Raw genomic sequence first — 24,903 nt, 5'->3', positions numbered from 1 at the left:
TGATGGGAGATGAGATTAAAAAGCCAAATCAGTCAGTTAGACCTTTTTGTGTTGAATTGTTACAGTCCTGACCTTCCCAGTGAATAGAAAGCATTTATGTGATGATTAAAGGGGGTTTGGTTCAAGGATATTCAGAAACGTACAGCTTTGGATGTAGAATACCAGTCTAGTACCCACACCTACTGTAACAATATCACAATATCAGGGTATGTGTGAAATGTGTGGTCAACAAATTAAGCAAAGACTAGTGACCTATTGGTTCTGTGACAAAATACTGAGGGTTTAGAATGTGCTGTGTGTTAAGAATAAGTCACAACAGTCAGTTCATTATTTTAAAGGATGGCATTTATTGATTTTTGCAAATGAACTCTTCAGTTTCGACCAGACGATGCCACACGAGAGATCACCAAAGTGATAACAGCTGAATGTCAGTACCACATTTCATATCAACCCCATCAATGGTTATGGAGATATTTCTATCCTCCTCATGTTTTAGCCACAGACAGTGTGCAGAAAAATCAGGAAACCACTGTATCCAAAGTAGTGGTTGATTTTGACATTTGGAATGTTATTTACTGCTTCACCATCTTTTTGATGTGATGAAATTGCATCACAGTTGCGGGGGCAAGTAATCTTGCCAGCATTTAAGAATGCCACAGAGAGCCTAATTCATTAAAGCTGGATGGGGAACTGCAACAACACAAACATCGATGTAACCTTTGGTTTAAAAGCAGATATAATGTGAATTTGTTATACGGCTCCTATCTGTTCTGGATCCATCTGGACAATAAACAATGTGTCATGTCTTTCAGAACGAGATGCACATTTTTAATGGCACCTACAGTTGCTCTTGTTTCTGCAGACGTTGAATGCAATCTTTGGACAAAAGTGTCTATTAAATGAATAATATAATGTGATGTGATAAAAATTGGCCCGTTAGAATAACAAGTTAGACTGGTGTCATTCTGATGGAGGATCCCACTCTGCAGCATGCTCATGAAATACTGTCATTAACAAATTCATTTTCTTTTTATCATCAACTACAAAGAATAATGACCTGATTACATGAAACAAGATAATTAATCACAGGTCACAATATAAGAAATAAACGGAGCTGTTCAGTGATGATGTAGGTCGCTCATCAACAAGATCAGTGCTGCTCTCTGTGTTGGATTGCAGCAAAAAACATTGGGCCAAGACAAAAGAGAATTGGTGAACTTCAAAAGACTAGCACTTGCAGACATGAAAGGATGCACTTTTGAACCAGATTTACCAGCCAATAAATGCACCCTGAGGCTTGCTATCCACCCTTCCTTTCAAAATACCTTCATATACTGCACACTGAATCTGATATGAAGTGATATGAAAATATGAAGAGTGATTCAAGGGCTCATTTCAGGCATGTAACACTAAATGAAATATAGTCACTAATGAATCCTTACACCAAATCTTTCTGTCAAGTAAAAAATTTGAATTGAATCTAAATGTTTTCAACGTTTGTCAGGCCCAAGGGCTTTAAAAAAAATAAGAACTTATTTGTAAAAGATGATGATTCTTTCTTTTCCCTCAGCACTAGCTAGTGATCTGTGGCAGGAGGTTGTTTATTCACATGTTCTGCTAAGCTGATGCGACCTCTCACCTTAGCCAACTGTAGCGTAAGCTGTCCAGACACTGTTGTGCATCATGTGTTGTAAACAAATCACTAATGGTGTGAGCAGTTTGTTAGGACACTGGTGTGTGTGTATACAGACTCTTGGACTAGAAGAATTATGGTTCTCATTGTCCATATCTCATTTTACACATATTGTAATATTATATTTTTTAGATGTTTAAGTATACCTTTGCACTTTTTCACTGACAGAATAAGTAAAACCCTGAATAATCCCAATTTTCTGTTATATACAGTAGCGTTGTTTGGATTTCTGTCACCTAATGCATGAAAGATTAAAATCAGCTGAATCGATCAGTAGATTAATCAATTAGTTGATTAGTTCAAATGAATTAACGACAAGTTTGATAATATCAGGTTTTTCAATCTGTATTTATTGCACTGCACCTACTCCTCACTACCTACTGACATTGGATAATATTATAAGGCTCTTTGTGGCTGTATTATTCACTCAATCATGAGACCAAGTCTGAGTGCAATCATTGTTAGTATCCCTGTATCTTTCCTGATGGCAGAATTAAGCCACCTCACTTAAGGCCAAATCGAGGCTCCTTCACCACCAGCTCTTTGCATTTTCTTCCAGAGTGATCATCGTTGATTTTATCTGACATTTCTGAGCAGTTGATTACTTAAGTGGGATTTAGTATTTCATGCCCTAAGCAGTACTGTAACAATGATGGGGTTGAGAGCTACAGATAAAATGTATCCTTGCGTGTGTGGCATCTATCGAATAAGCCTGATTAGGAGCACTAGTCTTACACTCCTGACATCAGTGGATTTGAGAAACAGTGTTTTTTTCTAATGGCCTGTCATCCTCCCTATCGCTACTCCTAGATAATGAGATTTTTGGACATATTTTACTCTCTCTTTTTTTTTCTTCATGCCAGCCCTCTATGATTAGGGCCACTTTTATGGATTCTCAAGCAGCCTTCAGGTCAACAAAACGATTTTCTTTTTCTCCTGTCAGTCTCTTTCACTTTGTCTGCCTAAATTAACATTCCTCCATAGGCTCGTCAGACTCGGCTCCTCCCGGCATTGCTGCTCTGCCTGGCACACACTGGCACTGCTGTCTCCTCCCTGCCATGCTAGTTCACGTGCCTCCACCAGGGCAAAAATGACCTGACTCATCCTGGTCATGTAACATCATTCACATTTTATCATCATAACAATGCAGGAAAACAGTAAAAACAATATAAAAGTGGAAGCATCCAGATTAGTTGAGCTAATATTGGTAATGTTGAGTGTAAATGTTGGTGATATCGTGTCAGGGGTTGGTGCTGTCGGTTGAAAGAACAGGAAGCAGTGGACCATAATATTATTAGAATTTTGGCTTATTCAGTTTCATAATTGGACATGTTTCTTGGCCGTGTAGCTGTCACACAACAACAATGGATCATTTATTGTACTTGAGCAGTTGACTGACTACTGTATATTTGCTACGCTGTGTCCTCTACTTGAAGTACACCACTTTTTCTCCTCATTGATGCATTTGTGCTCATAAAAGCCATATTATTATAATAATCATTATACATTGCTAGTTTAAATGTGATCTTAAGTAAATCCATACTGCACTAAATGATAGTCTGCCAGTAAGCTTAGTGAGGTCTTCCTTCTCCCTCTCCTCCCTTCCACATCAGTCAAATCTCCTGGGAGATTCCAGAGTCTCAAGTTAACTCCTATTTCCATGGTAACTGAGGCAAGCATAGAGAGGTCCAGGCAGCCATGGCCCAGAGCTACTCAGCTGCAAAGGCACACATTGTGCATCATCATTATTGCTGCATGGGATAGTATGTGGTAGACAGTAGGATGTGGTTGTGGCTGCTGGGCTAACTTGCCCTGTCATCAAGTGAAACTGTCATGGGTGTAGTTGTATTTCTGTGAATGCAACTGACATATATGCCAATGGCACTTACTGACTTTATACAATCAATCATTTTCAGCTTTTTTATCTGAGGAAGTTGATCTGAAGGAATAACCAAAACTGGTGCAATTGTTCTGCATGTCACACTGGCAAACGCTCAGTTTGAACCGTTGTGTTATGCAGACAGGAGGAACAGCTTTGCTTGCTGTGACAAAACATGCTGATGCTAAATAGGCGCTTTTAAATTTGTGCCACTTGCTTTTAAACAAGTCAACACCTCAAGCAGCCCGTCAGCCCCCCTCATGTCATTATCAGTGACTGTGATTGAAGCCCACCTGCATGAACGCTGGCCTACCACAGGCTTTTAAGTAGCAGCGTGTGTCAGCCCTGATCCACAACTGCCAATCCCCCGACTGCATTTTCAGCACCCTGCCGCCCCACTTCACCCTTGCTCCCCCACTCTTACTAAACCAGCTCATAACATCTTCCAGCGTCTCTCCACCTGCCCACCTACCTCCCCCATAATAGTGAATGAACGGCCACTCGCCATACTGTAAATCCTGCAATAGGATTCTGGATTATCCAACAAGGATTAGGCTTCACCAAACCAAACAAGGGCAGCGTGTCTCATTAACAACACACAGAGCGATGATGTCAAACCCTAGAAGCATACTGAGTCACCCCAGAAACACCTGTGGACCGAGATGATTTATTCATTTGCAGAGTTTGAAGCATTTTAACAAGCCTGAAGAGACACAATTTCATGTTTGAGGTAAATCTGCCCTGAAGCAATTCAGCATTCAGATCTTGAACTGAACTGTTACATTCAGTTCAAGATCTGAATGTAACATGATGAAGATGAATGAGCGTGTAAATTGTGATTGAGAAGTGATAATCTAAATATACTTGGGATTTGAAAGAACTTGAAGTCAGAAAACAGATTAGACACTATATTCAGATTTGATAAACACCTCGAAATAACCCAACCCTGCCCTCTGCTACCCTTATCAGTTGTTAATGTAGCCAGAAAATCCAAATGTGGGCAGTGAAGTGGAGCTGAGCTGGGATGAGCAGATGGGAACCACTATGGCCTGTCAATCAAGAAAAACAACAAGCCCTAAAATATAAGTCTTTAACCGTAAAACGTTATTTTTTAAAATTTCCACCACCATAAATATTAGACTGATTTATTGATTGATTTTGTTTTTCTAAAGAAAAATTGGAAGATTTCCTATTGACTTCAGTAAAGTTAAGTTTAAAAAAAAAATCAGCATCTAGTGGTCATTAAAGGAACGGCATTTTACTGCTGAAAGTTTCTCTTAAAATCTGAGTTAAAGGGCTGCAGCTACGATTACAATTTGTGACATCACAACTACTTTGGAGCCAGTCAATGGCTTCTATTCAATTTACACTAATCTGATGTGGCAACCTGAAGCCTCCAGTGCTCATACACTGAGAATGAATTTTACAGTGAAGTCAGACACATCTTGTATCCAGCAGTTGTACTTTTGAAATGAACAGATATTTTTTCAATGTTTTCTTTTTTTGTTGAAAAACATGTCAGACACAAATGATTATTCCGAGCAGAGGATTTATTCTGTCTTAAAACAGGTCTGGAGGGGATCTTTAATACTGAGCGGTGTTTGTGGCTTCTAGGTTCAGATGCGTCAGTCTTACAGTTGGGTTTTAGCGGTCTGTTGATTTGTCATTGACCAACACCACAGTTTGTCCTACAGTTACCTCTCAGCAGTTACTTCAGTTACTGAAGCTGGCTATCTTAATGCCTTTTAGCAAGCATGCTGGATCTGACTGAATGGGCCACTGCTGTACCGCTGTATCCTCTGTAATTACTCTATTACTGAGACAAACAATACTGATATATGTCTCCATAACTTAACGTTGCACTCTTTTTCTTTTTTTTTTTTTTTTTACTCCTGTTTCTAGATTTTGTCAGTATACCTCCATATATAATATTGAATAAATTTTGCAAGAAGTAGTTGAGTCTGAACTGTAAGAGTCAATGTGGCAGTTTACGGTAGCTTAGCTTCAGGTATTGAAGATTGCTTTAAAGGAGAGTATTGATTGAAATGTTTTTTTTTTTGTTTTCAAGTGGTTATGCCTCTCCATCTGTCTCTGTACCTGATGTGACTGATTTGTAAGCCTGCTTTAGTTCCTGGTCTCAGTACATCATCAAATAAATGGTATTTTTACATGCAAGCAATCACTGTCTCTCAAGAAAAGCTTAATATCACAACACCTGGTGTCACCTGGCCCAGCGGCCACTTCACATCTTGTTGCAGCAAATTTCCAAACAGGCCTTATTTGGATGAACTGACCACATATTAAGAATCTAAATGGTTTCTTTCTTTCCTGAAAAAAAGTTTTAAACTTAATAAAATTGTATTGTATGTGAAAATTACAACATCTTAATTGCCATTGTTGCTGGTTGGTACAGAATGCATTCCGAGATACTTAGCTTCAGCCGACCAATGGTGTAACTTCGTCAGTCAGTCAGTCAGTCAGTCAGTCAGTCAGTCAGTCAGTCAGTCAGTCAGTTAGTCAGTCAGGGTCATTCTATCTGCTCCGCTGTTGCATTCCAGCCAAAAAGGAACTCAGACACTGTTGGCAGTGTCATATGGAAATAATCTGTGAAAAGACTCCATTATTTGAGATGGGGTTTAGGGATTTGGAGTTAATCTGATAAAGTGTTTTTTTTAAAAGCGTATTTTCTCATAGTGCCAGTGAACATTTGTGAACCATAAAATGACTGGGAGTTGTCAGCATGAATGCCAGCCGCCCACCTGAAAGATTCCACTGTTAATTACATTATCAGACTTTTGAAGTCAATTCCAATCATCTCTCAGAGTCGAAACCTGAGATCATTGAATTATGTGATGTTTTTTCTATTTCAGTATTAATTTGCTCACGGTGACCCAGAGAGCACCTGCTGCATGCCAATCCACAGTTTGTTATGTCTTCCAGTTGCTTTTGCTGCTGTGCTATCTAACTACATCTGTTAAAGCAGCGTAACATACAATTAAAGTCCCTTAATAGCTCATCATGTGGGGGATAATTATAACACACAGTGGAATGCTAATTATATCAATGATCTCTCCTAACGTCCTACTAAAACCAATGTCATTTAGCTGCTACTTATGGACGTGCCAAATGGCCTACTTTCTGCACAGGCGACAGGAAGGCAGAGAAGGCTACCTTGCCTGAGGAGCGTTTGGATCATAATCATGTTATTTTCTGAAAAATTCTGCACTGTCACAATGTTTAGGGCTATTTTGTTGTGCTAATATTGAAGTAGCTCATTTGTGGGAATGAATATGTTTGCTACATCAGCCTTTTTTCATTTGCAATAAATCTGTCACCAAGACCAGGTCAAATCTAGTACACAGCTGGACTGTGTATGAAACACTTGGAAGGTTTTTAATTTCTATATCGCCTGGTTATAATGAGACATTAATATCACCAGCATTTGTCATATGTCTGTTTTGATGTAAGTTAATTTATTTATATAGCACTTTTCATATAGTAGTTAAAAAGTACTGTACATTCCACCTGTCCAGACAAAAACACAAACACATGAATTAAATGGGGTTGTGGTAGTGAGCATTTTCTCACTGAAAAGACGCTGAGAAATGGTCAACGGTGAAAAGATGTTCAAAACAGGCTCAAAAGTTCAACTAAGGAATTTGGATGTGTTTTTTTGGTTAATAATAATAGCCTATCTTCCAAAATGATGTTAGGCTATCATTTGCCCTTTGTGGAGGATGAAAAATTTAATTATTGCAAATCCCTGTACAATATGGTCTACCGAAGATGTTGGATGATTGCACTGACCATTTATTCAAAGCTAAGCTCTGCCAGACATACAGAACTGCAGCTATTTATGCATCTGTGAAACAGAGATGGACAACAGAGCAGAGGACAGGAGAGGGACAGAGACGGTGATGTAACCTCACCATGCCATGAGTTGCGACCTGCAAACACACAAACAAATCATTAAAAAACTTTTGTACATGTGCATCCACCTCATTTCCTGCCCCCATACACTGTAAGTCCAAATGAAATCAGTACAGCATATGAATAATTGGTGTTTTGGTTTGATTTGTGTGTTTTTGATCGAATAGGTCAATTCAAGAAAATCTTAATTATTTATCAACAGAAGAAGTGCCCCCTTCAATGTGTGTTCTCTAGTGGATGCACTCTTTTGGTACCGACTGAAAGGCTCATGGAAACATTTACAGTAACGCATAATTGGAATCAGTGCTAACATTAGCAAACTTGTCTAACTAGCTGTCATTGTCCATGTGGAATACTAACTTGTTTTACAGTGCACTTGTGAAACATCGGCTTTATTGTTATTTACTGTGTATTAGAATCTGCCCTCTTGCCAGCATATCACTGTTTGATAGGAATTATAAACCACTGTGACATTTTAGGTATATTACATAAATCATTCTCTCGTAGGTATCAGCTAGTCTTGGGGATTTAAGGGAGTATGTGGCCACTATTATTGCTGTACAACAAATATTTGCTTCTTCAATATAGCAAGGAGAGATTGTCTGGAAAGAAAATCAATACTCCACTTGGAATCTCCTGCGTCTGAACTCACACAGGCCGTCTCATATCACAATCCTCACTTGATCCTCACTTCACTTGCGATTCCACCCTTATCGGTGATCATTGCTGGTGAGATATGAGCCTTCAAGGGGAATCGTTATGAGTCAGCATCCTGAGCTAAACCCTGACAGTAAGAACATCTATGCTATTAACTGTACTGTACTCTCAGCTGGCAAACAAACTGTTCTTTTTTTTTTTTTTTTTTTTTACAAACACTCAGCTGGTCTCATAGACCAGAGCATTTGTGCATAAGGCTCCCTCATCAATTATCTGACAGGGATTTCCTGAGCAGGAATAGGTACTGTAGGTTCATAAAAATTAATCTTAAAATGAACTCTCAGAAAGTTCCTAATCTGTGTAACGGAAGAGATGGAAGGTTATAGCACTTGTACAAGAGACTCAGTTTCACAGTGTGACCCGATATGATCTATGAGAACTCTTTATATAGAGCCCAATGAACGACGGATTGTAAAAGGACAACTGTTTCAATTTCAATCTCAAGTTCTCATTGTGATTAAATGTTTTGTCCCCTGTTCAAACCAGACTTTGTGTGGAAGTTTGACACCAGTTATGTTGGGATGGCATAAATGCCCTGACCCTTCATTTTTAATAAATGTATTAAATACAACATAGGTCCATGTAAACAACTAATAATCTTGACTAATACTACTCTGTAATCACAGATGATGTAGTTTGCAGTGGTTTTGCATGCATTATACTCATTCCAGGTGTCACTGTGATTATTTGTCATCTTTAAGCACCATAAAAACATGATATAAATATCCTGTCCCATTAAAGGATCCTGGTTACAATATCCTGTCCCATTAAAGGATCCTGGTTACAAGGCAATAAATGGGCTGCAACAGGATATTGATTGAAAAACAAAATCTCCATTTAGAAATTATTATGAAGCAGGCGCTAATATCCCCTTTGCAATGAGTGTTTAATAATGACTTTCAAAATGGAATGTGGTTTTCGAACACATCTAGCTTCTGAAGTATAAATCTCATTACTTTTTCTCCCACAGACAATGTTACATGACTGACAATTAGAGCTCTTCTATGAGTTGATTGACATAAAACTCTCCCGGCTGAATCAACGGTGCAACAGATGAACAGCTGTTTTAGAACATATCTGGCTCTTTAATAAAAAATTTTTTAAAAAGAGTTTAAGGTACAATTTTGCCTCAGAGTCCTCTGTAAACACGTGGTGCAGAACAGCACTTGAACCTCAGTTACATTTTGCCATAACCTGACCTGAGGGCAGAGATACCATCACACCTCCCTTGTCTAATACATTCAGAGTTTCTCATGTAGAAAATGTCTGTTGCATGTTAAGGCAATGTAATGCATTAGGATTGCTTTGGTGCTGAACATTCAGGCATGACTGGCCACAAATATACTGTAAATGAAACACTTATGTGTTCCAAATGTAATAGCCCACTGAAAATCTTTGCTTGTTTCAAAAATGGTCTATAATTATCAGGAAATTATGATCCCAGCTGTAAAAATACTTCCTCCAAATTTCACTTTCATTTTATAAAACTGTATTTACATCTATATTACAGTTAAGATGATTATAGTTTTAATAAGAGCAGACAGAAAACCATGAAAATCTATAAGTATTTAAGACTCTGAATCCACTTTAGAGCCCATGTTATTGTTTTTGAATAATCATCTTCATGAAAGTTTTGACCTAAATAGCTTGTGTATAGTCCAAGTCATTCACTTGGGACGTTTCTGTCTACAACACTTGCACGCACACACACACACACACACACACACACACACACACACACACACACACACACACACACACACACACACACACACACACACACACACACACACACACAAACACAATCATACACACTATTGTTGAAGCACAGTAAGATAACAGGAAGGAAGGGTGGGATCTTTTCCTGAGCTGAGTTTGTTGATGTATCATTTATCATTTGGGAAGCATCTAGTCCAGCTGCCTCTCCTCCCTCGTTGGGAATTTATGGGACCTGCCCAGGAAGACATGCATGAGATTTCTGCAGCGTTGGACTGCTGGCTTGTGGAGTGGTAGATAATCACCATGGTGACCCTTCAATGTACTGGATTGCTTTTTAAAGATTTTGGTGTTTGTGCGTGTGCTCAGTCCCATAGGATGGTGGTACAGACAGATGGGAATCAGACATGGTTTATTTCGCTAAGTCAATTTTACTTTCATCCCTCTTTCTCTCTGCATCTTAGTGTCTTTGTGTGTAACGCATGACAGCATTTCATCTTCCCCACTCCCTTTTTAGTGTTTGTATTATATATACTCTAAAATTCCCATTTCTTTTTCACATAAACCTCATACCATGGTTGAGGTAAATACTTAGTACTTAGCAAATTATTTATATTTTCTGTGTAAAATAGAATGTTTCTTTCATGTTACTGGTGTGTATACTCATTTACAGCTGCTGTCATCTATATTCATTTGTCAATACATTGAGGTAGCGCCTGGAGGCCAAACAATCATCCTGTTCCAACCACGTTTTGAACAGGCACTGCACTGGTTTAGTTTAGAGGACAATTGTGCAACAGCCTCACATACTGTAGCTGCTAGCATGACTGTAATTGTCCTGTTTGTCTTTGTCATTTGATTATGTTTTGGAATTTGGATTGTTGGCCGGACAAAGCAATCAATTTGAAGATGTTATCTTGAGACCTTGGAGATTTTGATGGCCACTATTGACTACTATTTTTTTTAACTTGACTTGGTGATTACTTGGTTAATTTAAAAAAAAAAAACAAATTGATGGGACTTTGATAATGATAATAAAAGTTGCAACCCTCATGTAGCTTGGGCATAGATGATTTCTTGGAGCCCTGTTAGGTGTCTCATTTTGCTTTGTAAACTCACTTATCGAAGTGCTAATTGCCCGATTATTTTTCTATATTTATCTAACCAAAGCTTCTAATTAGCATTCAGCTGTGTTTGTGGTTGTGATTATAGAGATAAAGTCCTATTTGATGAGGTTCTGACATTATTTTGTTTCTCCCATGTGTGAGTTAATGTGTCAAGAAAGTTAATTGTTAATTGCAATATGTTAATTAGTGAAAACCTCTAAAAGGGGTTTGTTTGTTGTTGTTGTGAATGTGTGCTCTCTCTTTTCATTATAAAAGACAGAATGTTTCAGGCATTGGTCAGAAGGGAAGGACTGTTTATCAGCTGTCTTATTATGTTTAAATCTTTATTTAATCAGTCAGTCTCATTGAGATGAATATCTCTTTTCCAAGAGAGACCTGAGAACAAGAAACAACCACAATCAACAAACAGAACAACAACAACTACACAATAAACAAGGAATTGATAAAAACGGTTAGAAGAATGGTTTTAAAAAAAACAAACACCAGTTCTACCAACATTAGTGTGCAAAAGAGGAATGTCTAATTAGTGAATTAGTTGTTGTGCTGCAGTTGATTTGAATGGGAGAAGAGATGTGAGGTAGTTTGGAAGCTTCAACAGGCAAACTTTATAGATGAATAACATTAAATGTTTTTTCCTTCTTGTTCATAAGACAGAGGACAATGATGAGTACCAAATGTCTTATTTTTGATAAAGTGTAATGCAGCATGATACAGAGTTTCATGACCATACAGAATATCTCCACAGTCAAGGACAGAATGGATGAAGGTTGACTGCACAGTAGTTTTACGGTTGGGGGAAGACAGACATCCTTTCATTTTAAACAAGAAGCCTAGTTTAATTTTTAATTTCTGAGTCAAATGTTGAATATGAATCTTGCATGATAGTCTGCTGTCAGGCCAAATTCATAAGTATTTGTATGACTCATCATGAGTAATATGGGTGCCATTTAAAGTTTTAATGTCAGGATAGTCAGAGTCAGTGTTGGAGGTACCATGCACTTATAGTTTTCAGCATTTAAAACATGTCTGTGATGAAGGAGTGATATTTGGAAAGGCAGACTGAAGACGAGTCAGGGCCTGGACTGGGGTGGAGCCGGGGGCATCTGCAAAAATATAGATTAGATAGATAGATTTTTATCCAGGGTGGAGACAATGTTATCAGTGACTTAAAACTGCAGCTGTTATTGTGTTGTGATCTGGGCGAAAACCAGACTGTTGTTGTTGTGTTTAGTGAATCAATAAAGGTATGTAATTGTAAACTGACAAATGATTCTGGGTTTTTTGCTAAGATTATGGACAATATTTGTTGACATAATAAACACTGCTACTTTTGTGTAAGTGTACTATTAAGGCACTTTTTCATGAAGCTGGAATCATGCCTGTTTAGTGTGGTTTCGTTAAAAGTATGTGCTAATAGTGGACAGATTAATGGGGTAAAGGAGATATGAGTCAAGACTATCTGCACCAGTGTTTTTACTTTTAACCTAAGCAGAGATTTGTTAACATCTGCACTGCTTATCAAACTAAAAGAAAATTTGCAGTCAGAAAGAGTTGAGACATTAAGGACTTCCTCTGTTGGAAAAATATAATTGTCTACAGTTGTATCTGCAGACATATTATTTTTTTAAAAGACTGGAGGAGTGGAAATGGAGATCATGAGCTTCAACCATGGATGATCTATTGGAAATATGACCAGAGACTTGTTTGATTTGTGGTGGGAGATGTGACCATGATGAATCTCGATGCTATAGTGTTCCAAGATTTAGTGGAACTATCACAGACAGAAAGAACTGACTGATAATAATAGGATTTGGCCTTCCTAATGATGCTGGTGCAGATGTTTCTTTGTTGTAAGGTTAACCAGTCCTCACTGGTGCCACTGGATCTAGCCTTGGACCAGGCTTTGTCTCTGTTGTGAATGGCACTGGAGAGACGTGAGGAGAACCAAGGACTGATTTCTGTGTTTTGTCTGTAAGCTATAACATTAAAAGATTGTGAAAGGGTGTGTATTTTTACTGTATGTGTGTGTGTGTGACAAAACACCTCTTACCAGTTAGCCCTCAGAGATATTAATGACAGGCTTTGATACGACAGAGTTCTGTCACCCCACCACACATATAGCTCACATACATTGTATAGAAGGGGTTTTTAAAGTCTGAGACTGTGGGCCTCACCTCAGACCCCCCCTTTGTTTAGCTTTGCTCAATTCCTGGATGCCTGTGGGACCATGATCGTTATTTGATCGCATAGACACTTCACAATTGAGCCAAAATATCCTGATATTGCTGTTTGACATACATTACACTACAACTATTACTATAAATGGTCTGTCTGAAGGCAATTATTTGTTTCTGACTCTGGGAAAGTGGGAAAAACAGTAAAATTCCCCAAAACGATCTCTTTACACATTTAGGCTATTCTGCGTGATTTCCTTTTGATAACTAATGTGATATTTTTTCCATTTCCATTCAGTGAGCGTCCCCTGAAACTGTTTAAAGCCCCCCTGGGAAAGCCTGCCTCCCACTTTCAAAACCTCTGTTCTATAGCAAAATATAACTCTAACAGGATTAAACCAAACAAATAGGAAAAGTATTTTCCATTTTGGGTAACAATACAAATGGATTCAGTTCATGCAAAATGAAATGTATAAACCAGAAAAATAAGTAGCTGTTCCATGAAATTTGAAATACAGCAAAAATATGACCTGAAAATGCATTTAATATTCTGACTAACACATGGAACTCACTGTATTTACTGAAAGATAATCACATCTAAAGTGTGCAGAAACATTAGTGGTTAGATTCACTAAGAAAAAGTAGTATGTCACTATTTGGAAGTAATATCTGCTCTCTTCTAGAATTTTAAAAGAATAACATAAAAAAGAATGTTTCAGGTTTTGATTCATTCTGAATTTGCTTCTGTATTGATTTATTTGTGTGTTACTTTGTGTATCGTTGTTCAGATCTGACAGCTTCTGGTTGATAAAGGAGACTAACATCACTGCACATACACTCACACTGTCCTATACACACCTTACACCAGACTGATGTACACACACCAACTCCATATTTTAAGTACATTACATTGCCTAAAAGGTAGACAATTCAAATTCCAAAAGCATTTCATTGAATGTTGTTTACACAAAATGAGTCAGACAGACCATAGATTGAAATAAATATTCCAGACATGAAGAAAAAACATCCAACAAAACCCACCATAAAATGTTCATTAAAAAAAGAAACTAAACAGAGCAACAACATATTCATGAATATTTAACAGGAAAACAAGTATTTGACAGTATGTTTTTCAAATTGAGGCATCTCTCTCTTTCTCCTTGAGCTGTTGGTCTCCCTCTTTCCTTTACATCACCCTCATCTTTAGATACATCACACATCATAACTCAAATCCATTTCATCTTAACTAATGCATCTGCCACCATCCAAGAAAGCAATTCAGCACCAATACATATATTTTGGCACATGCCTGCCAAAAACTAATCAAATATCACAGCAGTTTGGTGGCGAGTGTGTTTGTGCTGCATGTGCTTTTGTTAATCTCTCTCTGTGTCCATGCCTCTGGTTCCCAGTGCACATTTTAAAATGTATAATTTCCAGCCTGAAGAGCAGGTAGAGCTATCTTACTTCTGCCTCCAACCGACAACATTAGACAACTGTCACCTTCTGATTGCTTTCCTGGAGTCAAGCAATGAGAAAACAGAATGTGTTTATACAACGCTGTGTGCGTGAACTCATGCAGAGGAAGATTTACACACACAAGCAACCACCATGTGATAGGAAAATTACGTAAAACAATAATTTCTCTTCACATACCGTCATTCAGATTTAATGGTGTTTTGACATACACACACATACATGCCCATACTGCAGCAGAGCTCTGTGTACGTAACACCAATCAGTATTTAATGAAGATAAATAGCAGGGTTTTCCAGCAGGGGAACTGGGCAGTGACAGGGTATTGTTTATCTAGTGCTGGTGTTGACTCAGATGCTGTCACTCAGCTTAATTTTTTTATTTTTTATTATGGAAGTGCCGGCCTCTGGATTGTTTTCAGTCATGATAAAATACAGCTTTGTTCCAGCTGAATGCAACATAAATGAGATCTGTTGTCTGATCAGAGTGCCGGAGCTACTGTAGAATTGAATTTGTGCTTTAGTTGCATTAATTTTTCCCCTGACCAGCACTAGAGATTATTTGTGCATTTTGTATTTAGTTCTGTGATTGAAAGTGTAAGATGGGTTAGACTTAAACTTTATGGAACTTTGGATAACAATGTGCCTACATTAATAATACTCTAAATACTTATTCTGACATTTGCTGGTGTTTTGTACGGATAATAATTGTGTTTAATGTCCATTTGCTTACTTACTTGCTAAAATACTAAGGAATGATTGGTTGCATCATGCAGTGTGTTGAACTGCAACATGTACTGTATTTTATCAAATGCAAGACAAGGACTCCTGAGGAGCTTGCTGGCAAACTAGCCTGCAGCTGCATCCATTTCAGATTCTCAAAGCCTCGTTGATTTCTGTCTATCATGATGTCTGCCCAAATTAGAAGAGGCCCTTGAGTAACTAGTCAGAAGGAACACTGTCAGGTTATTACTTGTTATATGTTGTTGTAGCTTCCTATAGAAAGTACAGAGACAATCTGTTAAACTCTGTCTCTCTAAATGAGAAAGCTGTGTATAGACAAGCACTTGACAGATGCAATATAGGTAAAAGACAGTCTTTCATTATAGTTTTATATCATACCTCCTCACTAATTTAGCCATCGATGCTCAGTAGAAACATTAAGAGCATTAGTAGAATGAACCTGCGGCGAGGTTAAATCTGTTTGTGTGGATATTTGACAGCTTCTGTGCACACTTTATATGTGACTTTTACTTGTGTACGTGTTTGTCTGACTACAGACATGAGGACATCAGTAGCATGTGTCTGCATATAATGTAGGTCCTTGAGCCCATCTCCGCATTTTCTTTTGAGGGTGAAGTTCGGGCAGCTGTAGTGCTGGTGGACATGCAGGTAACTGATGACATGGCTGTAAGAAGTCATCTGTGGATGGAAAAGTGAAAGCTTACTTATGACACTTCACATGGCCATACTTATTTATTCCCACCTTATTTTATATGATCAAAATAGAATATAAAATATAATATTTGAAACTGAAAATGTTCAGTATGAATTTTGGAGGTGAAAACATTATTCGTTTCAAGTTTTATATCCCATGTCTATTATTATTCAATTCTGTAAGTGGATTTAAATGTTTTCATTTAGTACTACTTTGTTTATTTCATTATTACTTCATTATTATTATAATTAACTCACTCTTGTTTTATTTTTATTCTTATATGTTGCGTTTTATGGAAGCAAACACCACACCATATTGTTTATATGCTTGTATACCTGGCTAATAAAAATATTATTATTTGTACAAGATTTTCATAAGAGATATTTTGTTTATTTAACAGGTTACCATATTCAAACAGAAGGCATTGTTCAAGCTCCTATTATAGCAAATATCTGTCTTACTGACGTATTTTTGTGCAAAACACATAATCTTCAGCAGCTGCTGAACTTTGACATGCTTGTGTACAAGAGACACAAGCATGTCAAAAAAAAGGTGAACGTCTACTTTGAAATCATTACCTATCCTTACCTCCTGAAATCCTCTTATTACACCTTTTGGATTGTCACACCCAGGCTGTGACTCACTGGCGTACTAGTTCATTTGCTCCAGTCAATTATTAAGCAGCAAAGAAAAGGAAAGTGCAAATTAAAATAGCTCAGTATGTTTGTGTTCTGTTGTTGCAACAACCAACAGGAAGTGATAAGATCTTATTACATCATAAGTACATTTAAATCTGAATTGTTTCTGGGTTTTTTCATAATTAAAAAAGGAGACAGTGCCTACAGTACATGGCTGTTTTGGCTCTGTCATTGCAGCCAACATCAACACCTAAACAACCTTTATCCTTCTCATTTTTTACAGACAAGTTTTGGCATTGGGTATTGTGCTGTATGTAAAACTGTGGTGTGATATAGGCATTCTTTGGCTTTAAATGACGTGTTTTTCATTTGAGCAGTCTGTTGAATGGACCATGACAGAGTACACTGTATCTAGCTTAGGTTAGATAACTAGGACTGAAAACAGCATCACATTCCTTTTACTAGTTACTTATGGCTGTTAATTCAGGATTTTCATGTACTTGTACTCAAAATAAATACCAATAACATGCACTGGCTTCCTGCGGGCTAAAGGAAATAAAAATAATGCAATCAATTATTTAAAGGAAACCTTGTGCTTGTCGCATCCTCCTAAATGGAATTTTATTTAAATCCAATTTTTAAGCCATTTTAAATTAAATTATAATCGATTTATGTAGCTAAACACTGAGCCTTTGAGCCATGAAAATGCAGCCTGTAAAACTCATAGAAGACAACACGTATGCCATTTCACGATATTACAACATCCAAGACAATATCTAATCTCATATCAACAATAACAATAGAATGTTTTTATATTGCCCACCTGCAACATCACAGAGGATACAGCTTTTATCAGTTACAAAATCATCTCAGTGCTTCCAGATGTGTTGTTTACAGTCCAGCTTGTATACTGTTCATGTATGACACAGCACCCCAGATACACAGAGGAAAGCACAAATGGTGTGTGGCATTTATTGGATGCAGCCAGACTGAGCTTTGCACTGTGTACCCTGAGTCCATTTCTCTCTGCACTCACTGTAATATTTCACGTCCTCCCTTGCTTACCTCTTACTGGAGTGAACAGTAAACCATCGGTTTTGGCTGCTTGTGGCGGCTGCAGTGGATCATTTTGTTTGGTTTGCTGGCTTTGGATTTTTTTTTAAAGCAGTTGATGTTGGCTGTGTGTGTGTGTGTGTCGCTGGGCTGCTGTATTGTAGATGGTTGTGATAATACTGAAAATGTTCTGGCAAATTAAAATATCACAGTTAGATGTTGACAATGATGCTTATCAGAAGCTTACTAGATGTCTGATAGATGCAGGATTCAAGAAGTAGGGATGTAGAAATAGGCTGGTGAGGGCCGCATTTATATCATCCTGCGTTATTATAGAAAAAGCACCCCCTCAGCCACATTTTGAGGATTGCTCAGTGAAAAATGTGCTTCCATAATGATCAGCTATTATTGTCAAACCTTCATCTAACCCTCACTTGGACAAAACTCCTACACTGTGCATAAATGCTAACCTTCCTACTGGTCATTTTCTATTTGTATTCCTCTTATTGCCATGGCTTGCCTCTCAAGCATACTTGTCTTGATTAGCTGTCACATAAGAATGCAGTTCATGTCATGTGCACTCCTCAAAGAGCTCGAACTGTTTTTAATTTTAGAAAGAGCTCTGAAAATAAAGGCCAGGTGCAGCTCCTGGTTTCCATACACCATTGACTGACTTTGAAAATGGTGCGAACATGGCGTGCCTTGGAGCCAAAAGCTGGATTTACTGGGAAAAAGCACCATATACCAAAAAAATAAAAGGACAATAAAGTATAACGATGGCATAATACTGTGTATATATGTGTCTATATATTGTCCAGCACCCATTTATGTATTTTATGCACAGTTTATTTTCCACAGGGGAAGAGGGGAACATGCCCCACTCAGTTTTCCAAATCCTATTTTCATCCCTCTCACTTTTACAGTCTCAATGTGATTTACTCACTAAAATATCTTTAAACAAAGTCGTCTGACTGTGTAGCTGACAAAATCCAGATACAGGAAAAGAGGTGTTAGTGAAAACGTGGATGCACTCATCTGGGTGGGCCTCAGTTATTACTGTGTGTGAACTTCACTAGCTGTTCACTTCTCTACCATAAAGGCTGCTCTGTCTTATTAATTGAGGTTATTCTGGCCCTCTGCAGCCTGCACATAGTACTCTTGGTTGAAGAAAAGTCCTGCCATGTCTTTTGCATGTTTTTAAATCTATGTTTTTATTTACACTCAATATACTCCTAAAAACACACAGCCCTAATAAAGCTGTATAATGTGCTTGTAGTAAAGCTATAAATACAACATCAATCATAAAGAATCAGGTCTCTATCAAGGATCCTAAAACATGATTTTACCATTCTTATGGAAAGAACAATAATCAGTTTTATTTGATCTGATTTGCTATGTGGATAAATGTATACAACTGCAGATAATACAGCATTCACTGTTCTATTTCAAATATAGATCAAAGTCTGTGCTGTCACTTTTCTGTCAGTGTAAGGGACAGACGTGATAATTATCATCCCAAATCTCTCTCATCTCTTTAAATCTTCAGCACCGTAACCTGATTTATCCACTTTTTCTGTGTTTTTTAAATTATTTTTTATTTTTTAATCATCTCTGTGAAATAAAGGCAGATGGCGACACTGCCAAAAATAGGGGATAATAATGACACGGAGAGGAACCCTACAAGCTCCTCCAGCTCAGACAGGCAGGTTTAGCAGTTTTATCATCCGGGCAGCTGTCCTGAGTGCAGATTGTGATAGCTGATATTTAGTGATTCAGGGTTCAGGAGGGGTTTATCTGTTTGCACAATGAGGCAGACAAACAGTGTAATCCAAAGCATCATTACATCATCCTCTATGTGAAGTCCCCTGCTCCCTCATTCGCCGTTCATCCATATTTCCAAGGTCAGTTGGGTAACATCCTGACGGGCCTGGTGTTTTGAGAGATTTTTCCTGCAGTTCCTGCAGGGATGCATCACGATGATGCCGTTTGATTAATGGATTTCAAATTGATTGGTGATGTCACTGAGTAACAAAAGGTTAAGTTGATGTGCACCTGCAGACTGTGCGAGCAATTAAGAGGAATGGGATAGTTTGCAATCTCATCATGCTTTTATCCTGCATCTGTTTTGTTTACAGAAGGCCCATCTCATTCATTCTTTCTGAAATATTGATTCTAACTGAACCTTATCACCATGCAACATGTGTTCGCCTCAATTGCAACTGATGACAGCATTTTTTATTTGTGCAAGTGAAGCATGCATTGAAGTGAGACCTCTAAATCTGGCTTAATTTGTAAAAGCAAATACAGTTATTCAAGCCAGCCAAAAGAAATATTGTATATAATTAGAACTATTTTCCAGACTTCCACCTTCAATAATGTGTTTCTCCATCTTTCTTTCCAACAGTGCGCTACCTGCTGAGGAACAATGTGGGTCCAGATCTCTGCAATGAAGATGGTCTTACTGCCCTTCATCAGGTGAGATTATATGACTGTCTGTCTCCACTTTTTCTCTTTTACTCTGATCCGTCTCTGTGTTTTCATCTGAGACTGGGGCACTGATGATCCTCTTTCCGGAAACTGAGAATGACAAAATCTCCTTATTTTGCTTTGATGGATCTTTGGTCAAGCAGTAAAACATCACAATTTTATTCTTTTAAAACTTGTATTAATCAAATCCAACCTTTGATGACACGGCCACTGTCATTGAAATATAATTAAGTCATTTCCTGGTGTGATTAGTTTGAAGCGGTTGGAATTAAAGGCCTTGTGCAGAATACAATCTTGAGATTTTGTGAGACTGAAAAAAATGAGGAAATTAGCTCAGTATCGGGGAAAATTGATGGAGGAGATCAGGCTTATTTTCACTTGCTAATTAAATACATTACTGGCATGATAATCAAAGCTTTCTGCCTCATCCAAATGAACGCCAGGAGATCTTTTTTGCTTTCAAAACTGCTCAGCTGTCTGTTTAAATAATGGATCATTACATGTCTCATTTCATCACAAATCAACCAATCTTGATTTAATTTGCTTTTTCCTTCAGTTATTTGATTTACATCCCGTTCTTGTCTCCATATCCTAGCTCCATTTACACTTTTATTCAGTCTGTCTCCTACAGTATATGAATAAAATCCAGATCAGATTTATGACACTTGCATTCACACTGATGCTTCTCTGTTGGCCAGATCACAAATCTCATTGCAATATGTTTTGGTTTTCTGGGCTATAAATGAAGGATGGCATCACTCCATCTTAATGGGGCATTTCAATGCACCTAAACAGTTTTGTAAACAAAAATTCCAAAATAAAAAGGACGTATGCACTTTAATAGCTCAGTTGTAACAATGAACAGTGAGTAATAACAGCTAGCTTGCTAACAACATAAGCTCACACAAATGCATCATAAATTAAAAATGGTAAATGAACTGTGCTTATATAGCGCCTTTCTAGTCTTCCACCCACTCAAAGTGCTTTTACACTACACCTATTCACACTGGTGGCAAGCTACCACACAGGGTGCTGGCACAGCCATACAGGGAAATTTGGGTTCAGTGTCTTGCCCAAGGACACTTCAACATGTGGACTGGAGGTGCCAGGAATCAAACCACCGATCTTCCAATTAGTAGACAACCCGCTCTACCGCCTGAGCCACAGCCGCCCGTAGAGCGTACAGATCATTCAGTTGTTGAACTGCCCAAACAAACTTTGGGGCAGTTCGGAACATGATCTGACATAGATCCAACCCAATAACTCTGTATACTCTGCAAGTTTGACTTTAATTACTCCCATAGCCAGGTTTACTTTGTATATTGGGATTCAGATTAGCAAATTTGACATTTGCCAGCAGCCAGACAGAGAATAATGAAGGTCCAACCATAGCAAAGCAAAGAGCATTGTATTTGGCCAGAGGACCTTCCTTGGGCCTTAAATTTTTTGTGTTTATGTTCTTGCTACTGCCTCGGGCACATCTGACCAATAATCGGAGTGAACATTCTTGCGTTGCTTGAAGTGACACATCAAAGTTTCGCATGGATTTTTCTCTGTTTGAAAAGAAACTACCAAAGAGGAAAAAAGCACAAAGTTTACCAACTCCTTGACTGATTGGACCAGAGCAAACAAACTATAGGTTTGAAAATGCCCACTTTTCAGGGTATTTGTTTAGACTTCAGCTAGACTAAACAAAGTTTCTCAAGTACAACCATAAAATCATTCACAAACTGATCTTTTAGCTGAACTAAGCACATTCCTCAGGGGATTCTGGCAGCGAAAGATTTTTATATTTCAGGTTACGGTCGACTACTCAAGCACACTGCACAAAGCTGCTGCAGTTGCTGACAGTGCAGGTTCACCTCTTACACGTGGGAGACGCTGAGGAAAACGACCATTAAACCATTTTGGTTGTCTCTCCTACAGTAAAATGGCTGGAGTAGCTCAAAGACTAAACTCAGAATTTTACTGCAGTCTGTAAACCCACACCGAGATCTAGACGGCATCTTTATAAGCAGAGAAGGAAATGTTTACAATTTAAAAGACACCGAGCTTGCAAACCCCTGAAGTAAAGCCACATTTTAAAGTAATATAAATGTGACTTCATGAAGCATGGCACCCTTAAAACAATTTAAATGGATGTGATGCTCATTTATTGTATCAGTTCCTGTTTTTCATCTCTCATCCTCTACGCAGCCTCTCTTTATATTTATCTCTCTCTGTAGTTGCTCTATACCTCAAAAAGTTTGTGTCCTCTCTCCTTTGCCCGTGTGTCTCGCCTCTTTTCACTCTGCCTCATCTAACACGGCCGTCTCTCTTTCCCTCGGCAGCTCAAAGCCTAATATTCTGGCTCCTGCTGGGAGGCAGCGAGATGAACAGGGGAAGAGAAAATTGAAGTCCATCAGTCACAACCTGTGTGGCTGGTCTTTTAAAAGCTGCAGGTTGTCGGGTTGCCAAAGGATCAGATTGACCTTTGAATGTGTATTTACCTTCTAATCTGTTATTTGGATCGGTCACCCTGCACAATGTCTTCAAGACCTTTGCACTTGTGCCACAATTTAACAAATACCACCACACACAAACAGGAAGATGGGGACACAGTATGGAGACGCACAAGAGGAATTCATGCTTGTGCATGCACACACACACAGACAAAAATACACAGATGTATCAGATAATGGTCACTTTGGAGGACATTAGATAGACTAGACATAGACTTACCCTAACTCTAACCATCACCACTACTCCCAAACCTAACCCTTAACCTAACATTAACCACTGCTTTTTCCCAACTGGAGACACAGCTTTTGTCCCCAATTGGACAAGCCATCCCCAGTTGACTGACTAAGTCTGAAATTTGCCCCCCAAAGTACCCTATGACAGAACACGTGCACACACTTGTGCTCATAGTGTATTATTTGTCCTGTCTGCTTGAAGCTAGAGGAACGACAGACATAGAAACTGAAAAGATAAAATATGTACAGAACACATACACACACACCATATAGCAGAGGTGGAGATGAAAGAAAGTGGTGCTGATGTTTCTCTAAATGAGATGTCATACCTATCTAGGGCTGGTCTCGCCTCACTGATATGAGACATTTATCAATAGATGGCTTAAAGGGGCTCTGTGTGTGTGTGTGTGTGTGTGTGTGTGTGTGTGTGTGTGTGTGTGTGTGTGTGTGTGTGTGTGTGTGTGTGTGTGTGTGTGTGTGTGTGTGTGTGTGTGTGTGTGTGTGTGTGTGTGTGTGTGTGTGTGTGTGTGTGTGTGTGTGTGTGTGTGTGTGTTAGAGCATGCACACACACTCGTACACCTATATGCACTTCAATATTTAGTCGCTGAGAAGAAGTTAATGTGTCGTGAAAGTACCTTGATAGCTTCAGGTCTGCTAGAGAAAGGAAAATGTTCTATATTTAGTTGGCTAGATCATATTGTGGTGATGTGATGGATAAATGGAGTCTTTTTCTTCAATAACAAGGCTGTGTAAGGATGTGTTTGAATGTGTGCAAGGTCGTGTTTAGGCCATTGTTAGCACTGCGTTAAAATATGCAACCAAGGCCTCTGTTGCACAACTGCGCAGTTGTCTAGAAAAAAGGTTGAATCTAGTTCAGCAACGTCATCCGGCAAGATGTATTCTTGGCTAGTTAGATGTGGTGTGAAACTTCTCTCTAAAGATCCCCTTTTTCATCCTTCACACAATTACTTCTGTCAGTTTTCATGTGCACAAGTGAGCGTAGCAGCATGAATACCTTACAGGAGAGACTTTTCCATAGTGTTTTCTATTATTCCCATTTGTACCAATTTATCATGCCTTGCCCCTCTCTATGGCAGCAGACTTTTGTTCTGCCTTTCAGCATCCAAATCTAAATGGCCACATGTATAACTATTTTTTATTTACACGTAGTCGGACAACATTTCCTGGTTAGTTTCAAGCACACAGACCTAATTATGAACCACTGATCAATGTTTTTAGCTGATTAGCCTTCAAACTAAAGGTCATCATGGGTCCTCTAATCTTGGCATAACCCAAAATGGACCTATGGAAAACCTGCTTGACCCTGATGACCTGATGGAGACCTGAGCTCGCAGCTAAACCCAATGTGAATCGACACAATCCAAAATGTGCATGACCCAAACAGACCCTAAAAGACAGAGAAGGCAAACACCAGCAGCAGCATGATGTGCTATCAGTTAATTTGATTATTTAACAAGCACCTCCTTGTTCTTCTGTCCTCAAAACACAAAGTTTTCTCCCACCATTATTGTGAGGTTTACACTCAGGTCCATTCAGATCCAGTACCAGTCAAAAGTTTCCCATTCTCTTGAATGTGTGTCCAAACATTTGACTGGCACTGTATAACCTGGACACTCACAGCAATGAAATGACCATTGCTGACCCCATTAGATGGAGTAGAATTTGGACCTGGTCCAACCGATTGGACCCTTGAAGACCTTTACTTCAAACTGATGGATCTGTTGCTCTTACCATCGTTCCTGGATTGACTTTTTTTTTCTCACTAGGCCCTGTTGGACTTACCTAGAGACTCCCACATCATTGCAGGCCCTTGCATTTTT

General features: G+C 38.5%; 1 protein-coding gene across 1 annotated transcript in view; it reads left to right on the top strand.

The window, feature by feature from the left end:
• ppp1r16b (protein phosphatase 1, regulatory subunit 16B) overlaps positions 1-24,903 on the top strand; it is an 87,691-nt gene that overhangs the window by 37,716 nt on the left and 25,072 nt on the right. Inside the window, exon 3 of the mRNA XM_062415637.1 lies at positions 20,245-20,315. Within this exon, the coding sequence (XP_062271621.1) occupies positions 20,245-20,315 (71 nt within the window). The remainder of the gene's footprint in view (positions 1-20,244; positions 20,316-24,903) is intronic.

Source organism: Scomber scombrus, chromosome 3, assembly GCF_963691925.1.
Source record: "Scomber scombrus chromosome 3, fScoSco1.1, whole genome shotgun sequence".
NCBI classification, from domain to species: domain Eukaryota; kingdom Metazoa; phylum Chordata; class Actinopteri; order Scombriformes; family Scombridae; genus Scomber; species Scomber scombrus.
Note: the sequence above shows the minus strand (reverse complement) of the source record. Positions and strands in the feature narration are given on the sequence as shown.